Source organism: Heliconius melpomene, chromosome 15 (genome assembly GCF_056956725.1).
Source record: "Heliconius melpomene rosina isolate 202511_hmr_F chromosome 15, ASM5695672v1, whole genome shotgun sequence".
In the NCBI taxonomy this organism is placed as follows: Eukaryota; Metazoa; Arthropoda; class Insecta; order Lepidoptera; family Nymphalidae; genus Heliconius; species Heliconius melpomene.
The window spans coordinates 67,039-89,110 of NC_140403.1; the positions used below are offsets into that span (position 1 = coordinate 67,039).

The 22,072-nt window shown below is 38.3% G+C and overlaps 2 protein-coding genes across 2 annotated transcripts; one reads left to right on the plus strand and one right to left on the minus strand.

Annotated features, from left to right (window-relative positions):
- Window positions 1-2,361: 2,361 nt before the first annotated feature.
- On the minus strand, window positions 2,362-6,922 carry Sirt7 (sirtuin 7). Its single transcript, XM_085197975.1, has 3 exons — window positions 6,481-6,922; window positions 3,994-4,923; window positions 2,362-3,532 (listed from the first exon to the last, which is right to left on the minus strand). Exons 1-3 carry the CDS (start codon window positions 6,718-6,720, stop codon window positions 2,756-2,758), a joined length of 1,947 nt encoding a protein of 648 aa, XP_085054101.1. The 5' UTR covers window positions 6,721-6,922; the 3' UTR covers window positions 2,362-2,755.
- Window positions 6,923-7,580: 658 nt separating this feature from the next.
- On the plus strand, window positions 7,581-9,710 carry RpL38 (ribosomal protein L38). Its single transcript, XM_085197976.1, has 4 exons — window positions 7,581-7,730; window positions 7,995-8,055; window positions 8,138-8,260; window positions 9,647-9,710. The coding sequence occupies exons 1-4, from the start codon at window positions 7,728-7,730 to the stop codon at window positions 9,670-9,672; spliced, it is 213 nt and encodes a 70-aa protein (XP_085054102.1). The 5' UTR covers window positions 7,581-7,727; the 3' UTR covers window positions 9,673-9,710.
- The last annotated feature ends 12,362 nt before the right edge of the window (window positions 9,711-22,072 follow it).

A 22,072-nucleotide genomic window follows, 5' to 3' on the forward strand; every position in this document is an offset into this window, starting at 1 on the left:
CAGTTTACACTCGGCTATAATTAGAACGTAACACATGGACCAAGGTTCATGGCAGCCAAAAAAACTTTGCCAATTCGGTAAACTAATGCTAGCTTTTCATAAAAAAACTTAAGCAAAATTTTAGCCACAATGAGGATTTAGTTTTAAAATATGTAATATTTTTTTTATTTTTGGCTTCTCGAAAAAACTTTATAATCTACTTACTTTAGTAATTAATAATTATTAAATAATAATTATTTCGTGGGTAGTAGACGAACTGGTTCTTAATTTTTCTTTAAACCATGTGAACAACAAAATTACCTAATATAATAATAATAATAATAATAATAAAAACATTTATTGCCATAAACAACATATACACATTTAACAAACAAATTAACAATTTAACAAAAGAACATTATGGCAAAAGGTATAACTCAGCTAAATGATGCTTGAGTTTTTACTCTCAAGCATCGCTGTTTTTCAGTTACACCTTGGATCACGGACAAACAGACTCTCACAAAAAAGAAAAATAATAAGAATAGAATTAAGGTATCCGTTCATGGGTGTGTGCGTGTGTGTGTGTGTGCGTGCGTGTGTGTGTGTGTGTTCTTATTTGTGCCTATATACACCTTTACATCCGGTTTGGAATAAATAAATAAGTTTTAATAAGGAGAATAAATCATACATCAATAATACTAGTATACTAGTTTGAAATTTCAGGCCTAGAAATAATATTTTAAGCTCTTTTTATCCGTGTTATGATTTTCTGCATCAAGTTGCCGTTTTAGTAGTGCGCTTTTGTATTTATTCTTAAAATTAGCTGCACTAATTTTAACTCTTAGGGGAGGCGGTAGGTCATTCCAAATTCTTGCTGCAGAAAACTTAAAACATCCGCGATAGCGGGATGTGTAATGTGGGGGTATATTCAATAGGTTCCGGTTAACTGGCCGAAGGCTTCTGTTACCATCACTAGCCCAGGTGAGCTTTTCAAATAAGTATTGTGGCTTTTTATTCCACAGAACCCTTTGAATAAGAGACGCGTATTGCACCTCCATTCTTGCACTCATATTTAGTATACCCTTGCGGTTTAGATAGGGTGTTATGTGTTCTCTTCGTGGCACGTTATAGCAAAACCTGATACAAGCGTTTTGAACCCGTTGAATAGCCTTTAGCGTGTACGAGTTTATTCTAGTACTGAAGACAGAACTGCAATAATTAAAGAGGGAAAGGACAAGTGAATCCACAAGTTTGAGTCGAAGGTCCTCTCTTATATAGGATCTGATTTTATACAAGGTTTTAAGTTTAAAAAATGCATTGCTAATCTTGGTGTTGATGTGCTCGATGTACTTCTGTTGAGGATCTATTATTAAGCCAAGGTTGCGAGCGGTTTTCACGAGTTCAATCGCCGTGTCGTTAATTTTTATCTTTCCTCTAACTGTTGTAAGCCTTTAATTTCTAATGTATTCATTAAAATGTGCTCTACTGAATTTTTATGCATACTCTCTATGTATATTCATTTTTAAATGATAATTTCTTATGGGAGGGTAAATCGCTTCGCTACGTAACGCGTAATGGCGCCAGTGTGTCAGGCTTCCCTTTCGCTCGCAGCGGCAGGGGGAGGCAGGCTCGTCCTCATTTTTTTTCCCACAGCGTCAGCCGTATTTCGGACAAACGCTTCTCTCTCCTCATCCTCCTCTCTTCACATGACTTAGTGTTTATTACTACAATTCTTGAATGTGTGCATTATTATTAGTATTATTATGTATTCCTACAAAAGTAACAATTGACATTTAGGATGTATGCTCACTGTCAACAGTATGTGTCCATCGCACACTAAACACTGAATCATGTGGAGAAAGGAGAGAAGCGTTTGTCCGAAATATGGGTAGCTTTATGGGTTAGAGTGAGATAGGAGATAGGAGGAAGACAAGCTAGACCGACTGATGCCGTCACGCGTTACGTAACGAACCGGTTCATCCTCCCTTGAGAAATTATCACTTCAATAATCTTTGTTCAACATTTATTTACTGCCTTTTATACGACCGGCACATAATAAACCTTAAAATTACTATTACATTTATTTATTTATATTATACTTATTTATTTCTTTATATTCCCCTCCTCCATCATCCTGCATCCCGCATATCTTGTTCACTCTTAATAAGTACATCAAAGACCTACCCGCCATAACCAGGCTCACCAGTTGCTCCTACATACAGTTCTGGCACTCATAGTATAGCTTTATCGAAATTAGATAAGTAATATATTTTTTATAGATAATGTTCTTAATGTTGTAAAATGCGTTTGATGCAATTATTATCATAAATTAACTTGAAGTTTTATATTTTTTTTATGGGTATTAATAAATAATACAAAATATATAATTGTGATGATTTACTTAATGGTAGTCTTAATAATTAATTTGTTTCATTCATTGTTCGACAGTTGCGGCAGTCTCGCACTTAGTCTAGCCTACTCTAGTCTACTCTAGCTGTACATCAGTTACGCCAACATAAGAATGTTACATCACAGAGCCGAAAGCCAACGCGGTCATCAATCAACTGAAGCTATTGGCACTACTGTTTGTTATACTTGTACTCGGGGCGGTGCAGAGGGCATACATTCTTACGTTTAACACATCGGTAACATCTCAAGTACGGAACCCTAAACACCACACATGTCACATATTCACGTCACGCGCTTCGTTCACATACTTTACAAATAAATAATGTTAATAGTCATCATCTGTCCCTCGCGGGTGGAGATGGTGTCGCTACCGGCGCCGCCGCCCTTTGCGGCACCCCTTACCGTACCAGCCACCGCCGTCTTCCACCTCCCCCCCGTCCCCTCCCTCTCCCACGTCAGCTTCCCCGTCGCGGCCGCAGCACGCGCACAGGTAGCGCCGGCCGCGCTCACGCCGCCACGCGCGCCTCTCGGGAGCCGTGTGCCGCGCCGGCCCGTACCACAGGCAGCGCCGCGTCCCGTACCGGCGCAGGCACCAGGCGCACTCGGCAGGCGCGGGCGGGGAGGGAGACGGAGGCGCGGCGGGGGACGGCGCGGAAGCGGGCGGCGCCAGGATGGTGTGCAGGCCGGGGTAGAGCTGCGCGCGGCACACGAGCACGGCGCGACGGATGATGGCGGCGGCGAGGCTGGCGCTGGCCTCGTCCGGGGCCGGCTTGGCGCCGTCGAGTAGGCGCCGCAGCCACGAGCCGTTGCCGTTGCCGTCGCACGTGATCAGCTCCTCCTTTTTGATCTTGGCTGGGGAGGGCAACTCCGGCTTCACATCACGCTCGGGGGCGCGCGGGGTCGGGGACGGGGTGTGCCCGTTGGTCAGTCCGTTGCGCAGCGGGGGCGGCATGGGCGGGGGAGGCGGTGGCGATAGTGGAGACGGCCTCGTGATCCTGTACCTCCGCAACGCGTCGGTGGTGGAGCGCGGCTCTATGGAGGCTGCGGGAGGATTTAGGGGCGGCGGCGGCTCGGGGGGCGGGGGGTCGGCTGGCGCGTGCTCCGAGCGCAGTATAATGGTTGTCTTCCCTGATTCTAAATTGACCTGTCACCAATCATACAAATATATTTATTTGACTCCATCATCTTTTAAGTCTTTTTTTAATATTAAACAAAAATAATTATTGTAAAAGACAAGTGATAATTGAAGTAAAAAGCAAATAAAACTGTGGAAACTTGATTGGTTTGTGTAAAAAAAAGTGTTATATTTAATGTACTGTGTTTCCCTATAACAATAGTTCAATAGTGTAGAATTTCATCAAAACTAATAATTACTCTAATGCAATAAACAAATTTAATTCTTTATTAATTTTGCATTAATAAGAATTGCGCTTTTTAGCCATTCTTAATTGAGGCAGATTCAACTAAATATTTTGTAAACATCATAATTAATTGAAAAGTAATAAATAAAATTTTGTTTAACTTTTTTGTTAAAATAAGGCAAAAGAGCCTATAGGTTGGAGAAAATAAATTAAAACTGATATATGGTATTAGATATGAACTCACCTGGAAGGAGTGCAGACCGGGCGGCGCGGGCTGGGGGGGCGGTCGCAGGCGCTCGGCAAGGCGGCGCAGCGGCAGCTCGTCGTCCTCGTCGGAGGTGGAGGTGGTGGTGTAGTAGGAGGTGTCGGAGTCGGGGTCTCCGGGCGGCGGCGGGGACAGCGCGGGACGCGAGCAGGTGTGGCGCTCGGGCGGCGCCAGCGGCTCGGCATGCGCCAGCAGCGGGTCGCGGCGCGCGCGGTATCGGGGCACGCGCAGGCGCAGGCGGCGCGCGAGCTGGCGCATGACGGCGTCGCAACGCGCGTTGATTTTGAGCGCGGCGGCGGCGTCCTTGGGCGTCCACTGTAGGTTGACGATGTAGAGAGCGGGGCGCGAGCGCGGCGGCGCCTGCATGCGCCACAGGCGCGGGTAGCGGCGCAGCACCTTGAGGCTGGAGCCCAGGCACAGCACCACGTCGGCGGCGGCGGCGTGGCGAAGCGCGCCGGCCCAATTGAGCGGCCACGCGGCGCGCCCGCGCTCTCCAAAGTGCACGATGGAGTCGCGCAGCTGGCGGCCGCAGGCGCGCGCGTGGCACAGGCGACGAGTGGCGTGCGCGTGGCGTGCCGTGCGCTGCGTGGTGTCGAAGGCGCGCAGGTAGAGGCGGCGGCAGGCGCGCGCGGGGCAGCGCTCGGCGTACATGTCGCCGTGCAGCTCGGCCAGCGCGCGGCGCGGCAATCCGGCGCGCACGTGAAGGCCATCGCAGTTCTGCGAGACCACGAACTTGAGCACGCCGCGCGTCCACAGCGCCGTGAGCGCCATGTGGGTAAAGGTGGGACGCGCGCGCGACACGTCCACGCGCGCCACGCGCTCGCCGCGCTGCAGGCGCGTCCACACGCCGCGCGGCCCGCGGTAGTCGGGGATGTCGGCCGCCGTGCTGATGCCCGCGCCCGTGTACACCTGCCACATACATACCACATTGTACATAAGCAAAATAATTTAAACTTTCACTTTTTATAAAATATTTCTAAAAAAATTACCTATTTTTTGAGCCTAAAATTCTGCCTGTGAAAGATATATTTGTGTATGAAAACACCTTGATTAGGCTTAATACCACTACTTATGTTCACTATCTATAGATGGATTTATTTCAGTCAAACAATCAGGTACAGGGTGGAGTGGGGTCGCCCACCGACGGTGCCCTGCAAATATTGGCAGTCTCGATGCAAATAATAAATATATATATAAGTCCCCTCTGTCTACCCTGCTGCATGCGGGGAATACAGTGTGAAGCTGATGTAATTTAATTTTTTTTTTATCTAAATTGATGTCTCCAATACTTCTGATGAAAGCACCATAGTTGTTCAATTAAGCTATAAGAAATAAAAAAAATGGAGTGCTGGTAGAAGTACTCACATACTGAAGTCAAAGTCCAATAATTTTATCAAAATAAGAATTGACATGCTTTTTTTGAATGTTAAACAATTTACAACTAGTTCACTAAAGTTAATGCTTCAGACCAGAGAAAAACCAACCCAAGAATCTTGGCAGTAAAAAAAAAATGTATATAAATGCATATCTAAGCCCATTTCTGGTATTAATATATGTGTAATACCTATATTACCTATTTAAAATATATATATATATTATTTAACAAACACTATAAATATTGTGGGAAGAAGTGTGCCAAACATGGAGTCTAACTAAACATAATTTAACTATTATAATAACAATAATAATATTTAACTTAAAAATTATAAGAAAACAAACTAGGCTCACCAATGTTACTTATTGCATAAAAAAAACTTAAAAGGAAATAGGCAGGTCACTTGATTAGGTGTATAAATCATCAAGAGAAGTAATGGAGAGAAGTAATGGAGTGGTGCCTGAGACAAAACAAAAGGATCAAATGGAGATGACAACTCCTAATGTTGTCTATGTCGAGGATACCAGGTATTACTTGGACCAGACAAGCACAGAACCGCATTCAGTGGCAAGCTCTAGGGGAGGCCTATGATGGAAAGCTAGACAATCTTCACATACTGGTGTCAGATAGTTAAATATAAGTTATTTGTTAAGTTATAATATTGTGTAAAATTGTTAATAAAAGCTTTTATTTTTATTATTATTATGTTTCTCTTTAAAGATTCACGGGTTCAAAAGAACCCGGTCCTTTGAAAGGCTTGCGTGGGGACACAGGTCCAACATGTAGAGGCCCCTAAGAGAATATACAAATGTTTTACTGTGACGCATCAGCCGGGATCCATCTCTGGGTAACCACTGGTTAATGTATAGGAACTATGGAAAATGTGGAAATCTAAGCTAGAGCTATGAAATGGAATTTGGATGGACTGGCTACTGGGCTATTGAATGAGACTAACTAACTAACTAACTATTATTATTATAAAGTTATTTAGAAAGTAATACAACAGTGTACTTAAATGATACAGCCAATGTTTTTACAGAAATATTATGTTGTAATAAGAAAAAAATAAATGTATAAAAGAAAATTAGTACCACAAGATGTTTCGCATTCCGCAGCGCCCTGGCGAGGCGCCGGCACTTCTCCCGCAGCACCTGCGGACTGTCCTCAACCTCGCGGGCGCGCTCGGCGGTGCGCGCAGCCCGCGCCCGGCGCAGCGCCGCGGCCGCTGCGCTCCGCTCGGCCGCCAGCGCGGGCGCCGGGGATGGGGCCGCGCTGGCCGCGGAGGCCCCGCTGAGCCGGGCGCTGCTGCGGACTCCCTCGCGGGCCGCCATGGCGGCGCCCGCAGTGTTCGACTACAATCCACCTCCGCTCCGATCCTCCGTCGTGTCGCTTGTGGGACGTTCCTCGTGCATTGCGCCAGCCCCAAGCTGTACGCGGTGACTTGTTGGACACAATCACAATCACAATGTGTGATGTTTCAGTTATGACAATCTGTGTGTATTTATTCTATAGTCTGTCAAATTTAGATAACTGACATTTTTCGACGCGAACTAGTGTTGTCTTTCAAATTTATGTTATATAATTTATCGTTATCAATATCGTTATTTTAATATTATATCTTTTTTTATTATTTAATTATTCTTATTTTTTTTTCAAATGTAAGCTTCATTGTCATCAACCTATAGTTGGGCTGAATTAGAGGAACCATTACAGAAAATATACATGTGTAATTTGTTATTTTGAAATTGTTAAGACACTTCGCTCCCATTAAGATTCCATTCTTTTTCCAATTTTGCGAATTTGCATTGCGTGTTGAGTGACGGAACTCAACGCGGCGCTTTGCTTAGACGCCAGAGCGACCAAGAAGAAATGAAATTAAAATATTAAATATTTCATTTTGTCGAGTGGAAACCGAACCCACAACCTATTGTATTTACAATCATACACTTGTGTCTCTGCGCCACAATACTTTAAGTTCATAAAAAAACAATTAATTTACTTTATATTATGTGATATAAGTCTAGAAAAAATATTCATTTAGAAATTTACATTCTGTAATATCTATGATAATTGACATAATCTGTGCCGCTGTCATCGTGTCCTAGTCTGTTAAAACAATTATTTGTCAATTTCTTTTGCTGACTTTGACAGGTGCGACAGGTTCAATATTTGTGAAGTTCTTGTGAAATCTTTTAAAATCCTTTATTTAATCGATAAAGAACTGAGATTTTATTGTGTTGATATACAATATACTGTACTACCTTATTAATATCGTAAATATTTTTTATTAAACCTTTTTATTTTTATTTCAGTTTGAGTGTTAAGGATCGGCTTCATCATGGTAAGTTTTTAAGATATTATTATTTAAATGATTATAAATTGTGACAATTATTGTCTCTATTACATTAAATTGTGTATCATCCGTAATAAACTTTCATTACCTATTAATTTGAATAAAAATCATAAACAAAAACAAATATTTTGGGGTTATTTCCTATATCCTATAGTATTATGCTTTGTTATAGTATTTAGTAGTATATATATTTGACTTTCATAAAATTAAGTGACAGAGTTCCCGGTAACTAATAGAATATTTTTCTTTCAGCCCAGAGAAATCAAAGACATTAAGGACTTTTTACTTAAAGCGCGGAGGAAAGATGCCAAATGTAAGAACTTGTTAGTGTTGTTAAACTGTTTGTATTTTAAAAATACATTTATTTTAATTTTATTGTATTTAAATGATTTCAGCTGTTAAGATAAAGAAGAACCCTGAGAATGTTAAGTTCAAAGTGCGTTGCTCACGTTTCCTGTACACATTGGTTATCACTGACAAGGAAAAGGCAGAGAAACTAAAACAGAGCCTCCCTCCAGGTACTTTATCTTGATTTTTTTAATACTTAGGATATATAGTTTGTACAAGTTATAATTTAAATATTACTTTAGAAGCCTAAATCATGTTGTAGTAAATAAGTACTTATAAGAATAGCTTTAGAGTCTAGTCTAGTCTTGTACTATAAGCATATTTCAAAAGGGGCAAGAGTAGGGGATTCTTTCAAATTTATGTTTATCAAAAATGTGTCTTTAACCAACACCTAGTTCAGGTCCTGCTCTGAGCTCCTCAATCTACAATGACAACCTCATATACCTGTACATTAAAATCCAAGATGCTAAGTAATTTAATTTTCTCTTAGGATAAAACACCCAGTAGGCAGGCAGCCTTTTATCAAGAACTTAAATTTGTTTAAGCTGTGTTTTAAATATACAGTAAAATACTCAATATATAATGTAATGTAATAGCAGAAACATCCTTTGTCATTATCATAAGTTTCTTGTAAGATTAACAAAATCTCTATATTTGTTTCAAAATTATATAAAAAATTTAATTGAAATAAATGTAGAAAAAAATACATGATACATTATCATATTACTTTTACATTTTACAATTATTATTCTTTAATTTGCTTATGTTGCAATAGTAATTGACTATTGACAGCAACATAAACAAATTTCCTCACATTTTTGCAATTTATTCTGTTGCATGTCTTGTTTTTCTGTAGTAGCACTGTGCCTATTTTCTTGAACCTTTATTCTATTCCTGCTTGTAGACTTAGTTTCTGTTAATCATTTATATTTTTAGTGATAAATTGGTCTTTAGGTATGATAGACTTTTAAGACAATAAAATAATACAAACATAGAGGTTGTAGTAGCAGCAGTTCCCTCTGCCTACCCTTCTGCTATATAACCATGATATAGGTTTGATGTAACAATCTTATGTTCTTATGTTAAATGTCAAATCTACCAAATACACTGAATTATTTACCTGTCAGTAAAATAAAAAACAATAATTTTAAACTAACAGAATGGCCACATATATTCAATTGACAATTGAGTGAAATGATGGATATTGCTACTGCCCACTAAAAAATAAATAGGTTCATCATCATAGGTGCTCTGACCATACATGTCCTTAACAAATTTCAGCATTATAAAAACATTTCAAAAATTTAGAAGTAATATAAATTGTTGTTGTTTCTTAGTAGAACTGCCTTTCAAAATGGTGGTAGCTATGTGTTCATTTGACAATTCAATTGTAGCAGTACAAATTAATTATAACTCTTGACCATTTAGCAAGCTGTTAGTTTGTACTTCTTAGATGTCATGTTCTTACTAACTATGTGATTTAGTGACACATTCAATATCTTATTTTTAAAAATAAGCAAAAGTGTAATAATTATTTTTTTATTATGTTGTTGCAGGTCTCCAGGTTAAAGAGGTGAAGTGATGTGACATAGGGTTAAGAAAGTAAACATTTAAAAACCATTTTTGTTTTATTTCTAGATGCCTATCATTTATTACTATAATGTATTCCAACATCTTTTTAGGGTTCCATACCGTAGAAGAGAAAAAAAACGGAATGTTTATACAATCACTTCGCATTCTTTGTGTCCATCTGTCAAGAGCATTATCTTGAGATATCATGAAGGTATCAAACTAGGTCCCTATACAATGACGAGTTTTAGCAATATAGCGAATTATTGTAAGTTAGACCCAATCATTTATAACTAAACTTTTTTTGTCATAAAAGAGCACAAACATGAACCGCACAACTACTAAGGACATAAATGTATTTGCCGAGTAATTATTGTCATTTTTCGGTCTCTGTGTGGTCCCTTATATTATCTTGATTAATTTCTTTGGGTATGGGTTTAAAATATTTTACCCTATATGCTGTTACTGGACCAAATTTGTTCTGTATTGCGATATCTTTTTGCAAAGTACTATATGGGATTTAAAAATGTTGGTGCTTTGTACAGATAAATTCAATCATCGTAAATTAAGTTATGTACATAAATTGATCATAATATATTTGTTATAATGATAAAAACAGTGGCGTAGCTAGGGGGGTGCGAGCGGTGCGGTCGCACCGGGCATCAACAGGAAAATGGCATCAAAGTCGACGATTAGTGTGTGTTTTCTTTGTTTTTTAGACTTTATACCATTTTAAAGGGCATCAAGTCCTTTAAGCCGCACCGGGCATCAAAATAAAAGGGGCATCAAAGTCGACGATCACTTTGTTTTTTTTAGAACTCAACGTCGATGATTTCGTTTTTTTTTAGAAGTCAACATTGACGATCGCTTCGTTTTTTTTAGAACTCAACGTCGATGATTTCGTTTTTTTTTTTTTTAGAAGTTAAGGTTGATGATTACGTTTTTTTTTTTAGAAGTCATCAACAGGAAAGGGGCATCATGTCCCCCGAGCCGCACCGGGCAGCAAATACCCTAGCTACGCCACTGGATAAAAATACAAATAACAATACCCATGTGTTTATAATTGTATGTGTAGGTAACACATTTCTAGCAAACTAAAATTACCCCATACGAGGAGAGAAATTCTTTAAATAATGTGAAGCAGGTAGTTTAGTGTTGCATTAAGGAGGACTGCGAATGTGCAAATACGAGGCGTCGTAACGAGGAGGTCTCATGCACCAGTCGCTAGCTTGTAAGGTGTCAGGGAGGAAATTAGGTGCTCCCGTAAGTTTTAATGGTTGCAGACGCGGACCAGTTTACAGTAAGGTATGATTTGCGTGGAATGGGTATCTACGTATCCCTTATCTTCCTTTTCTGGTCCTTACATATGAAATTGGCATTTGGTTTAGGAGGAACAAGAAATCGAATATTTTATATAAGTAAGTACCTATAATATATTTATTTAATCAAAGTGTAAACCATTGTTATCCATACTTTTTGCCATGTCATAGGTAGTTCATTGATCCCTTAACTTAAATGAACTATTCGGACGCGAATAAATATAAAATCTTTAAAGGCGGCCTGGACTGCCCCATCGGAGTTGAATTTATTCCTGTAAGTTATTCAAATTTTGGAGTACGGAGGATGACTTAAGTAGACATTCCAATTGAAGCACTTATAATTAATTACAAATTCAAATTCAAAATACTCTTTATTCAAATAAACTTTATAAGCACTTTTGAATCGTCGAATGTACATGTCAACAAAAAGCTACCACCGGTTCGGAAGGCAGTTCTGCTGAGAAGAGCCGGCAAGAAACTCAACAGTTGCTCTTTTTAAAGTCAATGGTATATTTTACTGGCTGGCAGCTGTCCTGCCTGACATTCAATAGACATTAATTCCAGCATTCTTATTTCCATATATGTTATCTTGTTATTGTATTTTTATTTGTTTACGTTCTGCGACTGTTTTATCTATTACCGAAAACATTTGACCACAATGATCCAAGCTAAGATTAGTAATAATTTGTTTTTCTACAGTCTCACAATGACAAAAAACATTATCTATACAAGTAGCGGACGTATTCGTTATACGAGTTGGTTCAGAGAAAATATTAAACAAATTAAAAGATTTAAATAAGTTTAAAAGACGAAAGCTTAATGATGTCACCGGTAGTATATCTATATTAAAGTCTCCGCAAACGATTAAAGATTTACTATTCGAACTCAAATTATTCAAAACATCCTCCATTTTTTCTTCAAATACTTCAAAACTACCTGAGGGGGGTCGATACACGCATACTATAATATGTCTATTGAATTCAACGCAGGACAATTCAATGGAGCGTTCGTCGGAGAGAGCTACTATATCTGGTCGCGATTTACAACGTATATCATTTCTCACTAATATAAGCGAACCGCCGCGGATGGCCTTCTCTCTAACGAACGAACTTGACAATGTATAGTTTTCTATATTTACTGTATTGTTACATCTCGAGATCCAGTGCTCAGTTATACACATTACTTATATGTATATTAAATTTTTTTAGAAATAATTCTAGTTCCAGTTCTTTGCCTCCTAGGCCTTGCATATTCTGATGTACAATGTTAAATTTAAATGACCTAGGCGTTGTCTTATTGTCTAGTTTAAATTGGAACTTACATCATTATACTTTATAGAAGAACAGCATATACTTTTATTAAATTAGCGAATCAATTTTACATTTTTAAATATAAATTATTATAAAAAAAAGATACATTTAAAAATATAAAAAAAACCACTCTTCCGAGGGCGGGACAAGGGTCCAAGCCATCGGTGGCTAGGGCTCCAGAGAGAGGAACCTCCGCACAATACGTGCCGTCTCAAGTAATACTGCCTTCTGTATCCGGTTCTTGATCCAACAGCTAAGCGATAGCCTCTTAAGTTGTTGGTCGAGGCTTTTCGCTATTAAACCGTTAACCGAAACCACTATCGGCACAATGATAGTCGCATTGACATCCCACATGGCGGTAATCTCATGGGCTAGGTCCAAATATTTAGATTGTTTTTCTTTTTCGGCCTTCACGAGATTTTCATCATGTGGGATAGTAACGTCAACAATCACTGCGCGGCGCTCCACTCGGTCTACTAGTACTATATCAGGTCTATTGGCAACAATATACCTGTCAGTAATAATAGACCGATCCCAGTAGAGCAACGCACAGCTATTTTCAAGAACTGACATGGGATTGTACCTGTAGTAAGGCACCTCCAATTCTACAAGGCCATATTGAAGAGCAAGTTGCTGGTGTATTATCTTGGCTACTTGATTGTGTCTATGCAAATACTCACCATTAGCAAGATGAGAACAACCAGAGACAATATGTCTGAGGGATTCCCCAGGTCGATGACACGCCCGGCAGATGTCGATAGTGCCATCTTTCATAATATGTCTCTGGTAGTTCCGTGTCTTGATAACTTCGTCCATAATTGCACAGACAAAACCTTCAGTTTCTCCGAAAAGATCCCCGAACTGTAACCAAGATAATGATGAAGCAGTATCCACGTCCTGGCCCACTAGGGCTCTATGGAATCTACCATGCAGCTCCTTGCTCTTCCATACAGCCATGCGATCAGAAGTAGTAAATACTACAGGCCGACGCCAGTTCTCTTTGCCCAAGGAAAGAGGAGTAAGGCCTTTGTCAACTGTTACCACATCCTTGTGCATATCCACGTCAATCTTGAGAAAATATTCTCTAAGACTGCATACCTCGTGGTTATGGAGGTTCTTGACATTCAAAAAGCCACGACCTCCACACTTACGCGGGATATACAGTCTCATTACAGACGAACGCGGATGGTGCATTCGTTATGTCGTCAACAATTTACGTATTTGGCGATCTACGGAGTCTAACTCAGTCTGCGTCCATCTTACAATGCCAAAAGTATAGGCTAAAAGGGGCATAACCCAACCGTTGAAAGCACGCACCTTGTTGCCACCAGATAAAAGGCTGCCAAGCACTTTTTTCAGGCGACTAAAGAAACGCTCCTTCACCAATTGCTTTATGCTCCGCTCATCAATACCCAGACATTCCAAGATATTTATAAGTCTCACCTTCACCAAGAGTTCTGAAGGAAACAGAATCTGAAATGCAAATATTATCAGATCTTATCACACTCCCCCGCACTACATGCATGCTAGCACATTTATCGACGCCAAATTCCATTCTTATATCACTACTAAAAGTCTGAGTTACCTTTAGTAGCCGCATAAGATCAGAACGTTTTGACGCAAATAATTTCAGATCATCCATGTACAGCAAGTGAGATATGACCTTACCCCCCCGGCGAAGACGAAAGCCTAAACCTGAATCCTCTAACATAGTGCTAAGAGGATTCAGAGCTAGGCAAAACCATAAAGGACTCAGACTGTCACCCTGAAATATACCCCTCTTTATCCTTATCGGTTCAGACGTTGCAGGAATATCACACTCCCCTAGATGACGAAGGACAGTGACCCATTGTCCCATACAAGCCTCCAAAAATGATCCCAAAGTCATATCAATCTTATATAACTCCAAGACCTTCAAGAGCCAAGTATGTGGCACTGAATCATATGCCTTCTTATAGTCTATCCAAGCAGTAGTGAGATTTTTCCTGTTCCGTCTTACCTGTTGGCTTATAGTTGTGTCAATGAGAAGAAGTTCCTTTGTACCACGGCCACCAGCCTTACATCCATTCTGAGTCGGTGCCAAAATTTTGTTACGAACAATATGTCCTATGATTTATTTATTCAGAATAGATGTAAGGAGCTTATAGATGGTAGGTAAGCATGTTATTGGGCGATAGTTTTTAGGCTCCGTGGTACATCCGGATTTGTATGACAGGAATGTTACACCTGTTGCCAAAAATGTTGGTAACGTACCAGAGTCAAGGGCATCCTGGAATTGTGTTGCGAAAACGGAATGTGAACTGCGAAACCACTTCAGCCAGAAATTATGCAACCCATCTAGCCCGGGACATTTCCAATTACTAGCATAACGAATAGCACACCTCACGTCAATTTCGCTTATTTTTATTGAGCTTTTTTTTATAGAAGTATTATTAGTACATTTAATTTCCTTCGTTATACCATGTACAACGGGGTTTTGTATATTATATGCTACTAAAGTAGCAATTTGTTTCTTAAAATATAGAGGTAGATACAATGTATCTTCTGTCAACTTACAGCTATTAAAAATAAATTTATTTAAATCTAAATGAAATAAGGCGTCGCTATGACGTTCTGTCGTATTATATAATGTCAAGTTCAGGTTGTATATGTATTTATTTTGTTTTTCTGTGAGGGAAGAAGAATATGGAAAAGAGCATATAATAAATTTACATTTAGTTTTACTATGTAAGTCAAGCAAGTTATCTATACTCTTTATAATATCTTGTTTCCTCACTGACAAACTATGACCATGTAATAGTACAACAGTACTATGCTTATTTAAATTCATGGACATAATTTTCTTAATATTAAACTGGTAACTGGCTCCAGGCGAACATGCATTAAATACTGAATTTGAGAAATGGTGACTAAGTAGGGACCCAAAGCCTTGACCTAATTTATCAGATATAACAAAAATATTTCTTGATGAGGAGCGGGAGGAATTGACAATATGAAAATTATTTTTCTTATTTTTATTGAGTAAATTATGCATGGCCGAGGCCAGAACCGAGGCCTCTTGCGAGGGAATTGACTCAGTGGAACCTACAATTGAACCACCACAACTATGTTTATTTGTTAGTGATTCAAATCTTTCCATGTTGTAATTGCAAAGGTCAACCAAATCGCCTGCAGCTAAAATATGTTCTTTAATTTGATTTTGTGAGGATTCATATTTCTCACTTAGTGCTCTGAGGGAGCTATTTAGGTTGTTTATTTCATCTTGCAGCTGGAATGTGTCTCGGTCATACATAAACCTGCTTTGATTCAATCTATTATTATAAGATTTAAGTTTATTTATTAATTTTAATTTACTATTATTTAATACGTTTATTTGCCTAGCCGGAAATTTTAATTTAAGAAGTTTACTAGTTTTTTTAATAAATTTATTTAATTTAATATATTTCTTGAATTTATTTTTTGATGAAAACTTAATATTTTGCTCAACATGTGAATCATCCTTTGTTAAATCAATCAAGACTGGTTTTAAGCAGGAACTCAATTGTGGGTTACATTCCACCAGCTCATCATATAAACATGAGGTATTTTCAAAATCTTTTTTGCCTCATGACTATTAAATTTCAGAATTGAGTCATTGGCCTCCCCTAATTGAATTTCCAACTCTGTAAGTCTGTTCAGAGCCCTCTCATGTTCACTACTGCACTGGTCAAATGTACCCAAGATACTATGTAGTTGATCCCGCTGTGCCACTACTTCTAAATTTTTTGCATGCAATTCAGCGAGTTCATTTTTCAAGTCTTTATTTCTTTTTATAATAATGGCAATTTCCTCCTCACTGTCCTCACGTTCCTGAAGAAGCTGCTTACAGAGGTCTTGGGAAGATTTAAGTTCTTGTAAGGCTTGCTTCAGTTTGCCTTCTAGGTCCTTTGCAGAGGCTTTGCGGGTCATTATTCGCTTATCCATTATTAATATGCTGAAAAATGGAAAGCAATAGGCTATGAGGAAATAAAGAAGAGGAAATTTATTATTATATATATAAGAAGTAAAAAGAAAATAAATAAATTGATATAAATAAAATACTTTTAAAAAAAATAATAGAAAAAATAAAAATAGTAAATATTAACAATGGGAGCAATTATTAGCCAACTTTAGAAATTATTATATTACTGGTAGGTAGGCAAATAATAAATTAATACAGTAAAATTTTGATGCCAATTTACATGTTAATTATAATTTAATATTATTTAAAATTGATATAAACTTATAGTAATGTGTATATATAATTGAGTACTGTATAGTTTTTGTATTGGTGTATTTGTCTGAGGCAAATATGTATGTCTGCAGCTTAGCTTCCAACTTGTCAAGCAAAGTGAGACAATAACGGTGCCAAAATGTGAGAAGGGACGTAGCTCACTATAAAAATGAGGTTTGTGTAGTAAGATATGTGTGGGAATATAAAAAATTAAGAAACAAATACTCCCCGGGTTTTAGAAATTTTGAAAATCATTCCGTTAGCACACTGACAGACGATAGCTCACGGCGGTTACACAGTTTAACGTTTGTATTCTTCTTCGTTCGTTTGTGCTTCTTCTTACATGTAACAGTTTTTAATTACAAGTAACAGTTTTTGCGTCAACTTTCACTTGAGGCAGGATCTGGCTGGCTTGGACCCTGTCTAACCATTCCACCAGTAAAACCCTTCATTATTGTGCCAGTTAAGTAATGTAAGGCAGTAGTCGACGCGCGTTTGCCGGTTAGCACTTCTACTCACCTTTCAAGCTTTTTAATCTTCGCAATTTACTTCAAGTGGATTAAAACAGTTTTATTACTAGTACGCTTCCAACAATAGCCTTTAATTCTTCATTAGCAACTTGGGTCTCCGACCGTCCACGGGGCTTGTTCTGCTTCTGCAGGTCGAAATTTCCAGAACGAAAACGTTGAACCCGTAGGTACTCGTGAATAACGTAATATTTCAAGTTTTTCGAATCGAAATAAATAACGGTTAACAAAACACAAACACATAAGTACTATAAGCTAAGCTAAGCTACTATAAGCTAAGCTAAGCTGTATAAATTTGAATTTAGATTTCCTAATCAAAAAGAAATTTGTGATTAAAGTGACCAGTACGACAAAATGCCAATTTCATATGATAAATAGAGATATGTTAGGTAGATATGCAGAGAAGCTACTTCACACCGCGCACCCGTGAATGTGTTTTGAGGCTCATTTAAGAATTTAATAATTTCCTCCTGCAGGTACAGTACAGTTACCGCAGCCTCATACACCTCTCCTTGCGCCAGTTGTTCCCGACGAACCCTTGTTCCGTGCATGGAAACTTCATAAAGTCAAAGTCAAAGTCAAAGTCAAAATATCTTTATTCCATAAAAATGCTTAACATTCACTTGGACATGTCATAAAAGATAAAAAAATGCAAAACAAAATAGCCAAAAAAAAATGTGCAATTTTGACTTGAAAAAAGCCCGTTCAAATGGTTGAGCTCATGAGAAGATACAGGCAAAGAAACTCATGGCCACTCTTTTTAAATGCCAACATTTGTTATAAATCACAATTAACAATTTTAACTTAGAAATAGAGCAACTCATTTCCAAACATCTTTATCGCGAACATAATCTTTAACAGAGTAATAAGCTTTTTGGCAGAGCCTGTGCTTTACCACTTTTTTAAATTTGTTCAGTGATAAATTAACCACGTCGTTTGGAAGTTTGTTATAAAAGTGTATACTTTGACCTACGAATGTGTGAGACACTTTATGGAGCCTAGAGAAGGGCACAGCAAGCTTATTTTTATTTCTTAAATTATATTGATGGAGGTTACTGTTTTTATTAAATTTATTAATATTCTTATGCACATATACTAAGTTGTCGTAAATATATTGGGAGTGTAGTGTGAGGATGTTAAAGTCTTTGAATTTATTCCTTAGTGACTCCCGTGGACCCATTTTATAGACTGCTCGGACAGCCCGTTTTTGGAGCACAAAAATGGTATCTATGTCAGCGGCACTGCCCCAAAGTAATAGGCCGTAAGACATAATGCTATGAAAATAGCTGAAGTATACTAAACGCGCGGTGTCAACATCGGTCAGTTGACGAATCTTACGGACAGCATACGCTGCCGAACTAAGTCTACCAGATAAAGTTTCTATATGCGGACCCCATTGTAACTTAGCATCTAATGTTATACCTAAGAAAACAGTTTCATTAACTACTTTAAGTTCCTTATTGTTCATCAAAACCCTGGTTTCTACTTGTTGAACATTCTTAGTAAAGAACCTGATACATTTAGTTTTACTACTATTTAAAAGCAAGTTATTGGCACTAAACCAGTGTAATATCCTAGAAAGAGCATTGTTTACATCGTCAATTTCCAATTGCCGTCTATTAACCTTAAAAACTAAAGATGTATCATCTGCAAACAACACCATTTCACAGATATCTCTCATAAGGTGAGGTAAGTCATTAATGTACAAAAGGAACAAAAACGGACCCAGAATAGAGCCTTGTGGCACCCCCAATGCTACAGGTGACCCGTGTGATAGTTTCCCGTTGACATTTACCTTTTGAATCCTATCACTTAAATAAGAAGTGAGAAGATCCAAAGCAATGCCTCTTATACCATAGTGGTGTAGCTTCCTGATAAGGGTTTTATGCTGCACACAATCAAATGCTTTGGACAAGTCACAAAACACCCCAAAGGCGTGACTCCTCCCAAGCCGCGAATACACTCTCTAATAATTTGACCCCAGCATCAGATGTTGACCTTCCACGGGTGAAACCAAATTGACCTGTGTGCAGTAATTTATTTTTATTAAAATAAGTAAGAAGCTGACTGAGTATCAGCTTTTCAAAAATTTTACTAAACGTAGGTAGTACTGAAATCGGTCTGAAATTTGTGGGGTCTTGCGTACTACCTGATTTAAATAATGGAGTTATTTTACTATATTTCATCAAATCAGGAAACACTCCACAATCAATACATCTATTAAAAATTGTAACTAAATCAGGAATCAAAATATCAATTAAAGAATTTATGATATTAACTGAGACACCCCACAAGTCGGCTGTCTTTTTCATACTAATTGATTTGAAAGCTACACTAATGTCTGAATAATTTACATGACGGAAAACGAAACCATTATAAAATTCGGGAACATTGTCTTTAATTAACGATTCTGCAATAGTGGTGGAAGAACCTAAATCGTTTGTTAGACTGACTGGGAAAGTAGAGAAAAACTTTTCAAATGCAATGGCCACTTCCAAATCGGAATCAACAATGTGACCGTCAATACTAAGTTTAAAATTAGAATCTTTCACCCTAGTTCTCCCAGTCTCGGCATTAACAACCTTCCAAGTGGCTTCAATTTTATTATTACTATTTCTGATTTTTGTTTTAATTTTGTTTTAATAAAGATTTAGCAATTTTGCAAACTCTTTTGAAAATTTTAGAGTAAGATTTTAAGTACTCTTTAAACTCTTCACCACTATTAAACTGTTTCTCATAATATAACATATACAGTGTCTCCCTACTCTTATAAATACCTGCTGTGGCCCAGTCTCCAAAGATAGGACTATCAGTAATTGTAATCTCTTTGGGAGTAAATATTGAATGAAATTTATTAATAAAAGAGTAAAAAAAAGAATTGTACAAAGAATTGGGAGGTAAAGTTATATCTAAAACTAGTAAATTAGTTATTATATTATTATTATTGTGACAGGTACAAAAGCAATTCTTTTCTTAGCCACCTGTTTTTTCTTACTAGAGAATTCTACTAGCTGACCAGAGTGGTCAGAATCCAATTTATTAATAATGCTTTTGTAGCATGGAATAATGTCAGTAAATATGTTATCTATACAAGTACTAGTCGTAGGAGTTATTCTGGTTGGCTCCATAAATAAATTAAGTAAATTGTGTGACTTAAAAAGACTTAATAAATTAATGGTGGGACTTAAACTTTCCAAAATATTAACATTAAAGTCCCCACACACTAACAAAGGCTTACCCGACTTGGTAAGTTTGCTTAAGGCCTCATCCATTACTTCTAAAAATAATTCTAAATTGGCGGAGGGAGGTCTGTATACACATATAACAATGAATTGCTCTAATTGAACACACGCTAATTCGATAGAACATTCTACAGAAAGGGACACAATATCTTTCCGTTCCTTGAAACACTAATAATTGAAACTCAGCCTCACCTCAGAGGCTGAAGCAGTGCACTTGACCCTGAGCGGGGCAATGGACACTTTGAAAGAGATGATACGTAGGTAATAGTATAAAGTACCAAATATTCATTTATATAGAATATTATAAAAAGTTAAATCTATTTATATGAAAGACCCATACTTAATGTAATTAATATCACTATGGCGGTGTTGACCAAAGCTATGGCTTTGTAAAGAATAAGAAAACCAATCAAATGCGAGTTGAACTTGCACACCCAGGGTTCCATAACATAAATCCATCTTCCATCCATCATCCATCATTGCTTTAAATTTCTGCTGAGACAACTTTAAAACACATTGGGGGATACTATTATAGAGACGTATACGAAAACCCATAAATGATTTATTTACTCGAAGTTTGTCTTTGTTTCTCGTATCTATGTTATATCTGTCACTGTTGCACCCACAGGCCACAACTACCCTCTTTTACTTACACGACCTCTCCTGACACCTGACGTGCAGTGCAGGTCTTCAGGCTGAGGTAATCTATCTTCACTCCACTCGATAGATTATCGCCAACAGATCTTCCAATCTATAAACCAAGCTCTAGTAAGTAATGATAAGACTAAACATAAAAATAACAAGATCTAGGGTAAAATTTGCACGTTTAGACATTTGACATTAAAGTCATGTTAATATTAATTGTTTAAGCGATAGTTCAGAATATAAACAATACACGATACATAGACGATGTTCCAACGAGAGACACATCACACTCGGCGACTTCATTGGGCCATGTTTATATTAATTTTTCAGGTGACAATAATAATAGCGTTCGCCCTCGCGACGTACATACGTACGTAGTGACCAGTGACCAGTGACCTGGTAGTGACCAGGGAGCACGCCCACGGATACGCAAGTGCTCCGCGTCCTGTATTCACGGCTTTATTATGCTGTTGAAAGTATACATTGGTCAGAGATATGTAGTAATAATTCATATGACCTCCTATCCAAGTCGATTATAAATATATTTTTAGTAGAATTTTTAGTTTAAATATTGTTTGTGAAATTAATATTTGGATGATGAGGGATAAATAACACCAATATTTCCACATTTGGTATTGGGATTGGAATAACTACGCGGGAATAACTACGTTTGCAGTGCGCACGTACATACCACGTGCGTATTTTGACACAATTAAATATATACCTAGTTGAATTAGTACCACCTGTAGATGCTAACTGCCAAACTTCACAATTCCAGGTTAACCGGAGCCCACACTGAGATTGGTACGGAAGCCTCGGTGGGCGAGTCCGACTCACACTTAACAATGGAACTAAACATGACTCAGCTTATTACTTTCTAAAATGAAGGAAACGGATCTTTTTCTCGGCGGACGTCCGGCCCACATCCGCCGCGGACTGCCAGGCCCCGGACGGCGCACATGATGTATGGGGCCCCGTGGGGCCGGGGGGCCGGGGGGCAGGCGGGCAAAGGCAAGTCGTCATGCGTCGCAGTGCGGTGCTTTACTCATACTCACAACAGTAGGCCGGCCGATGACACTTTTTTATAATTTGCCGTATCTATACATAAAAAATCGAAT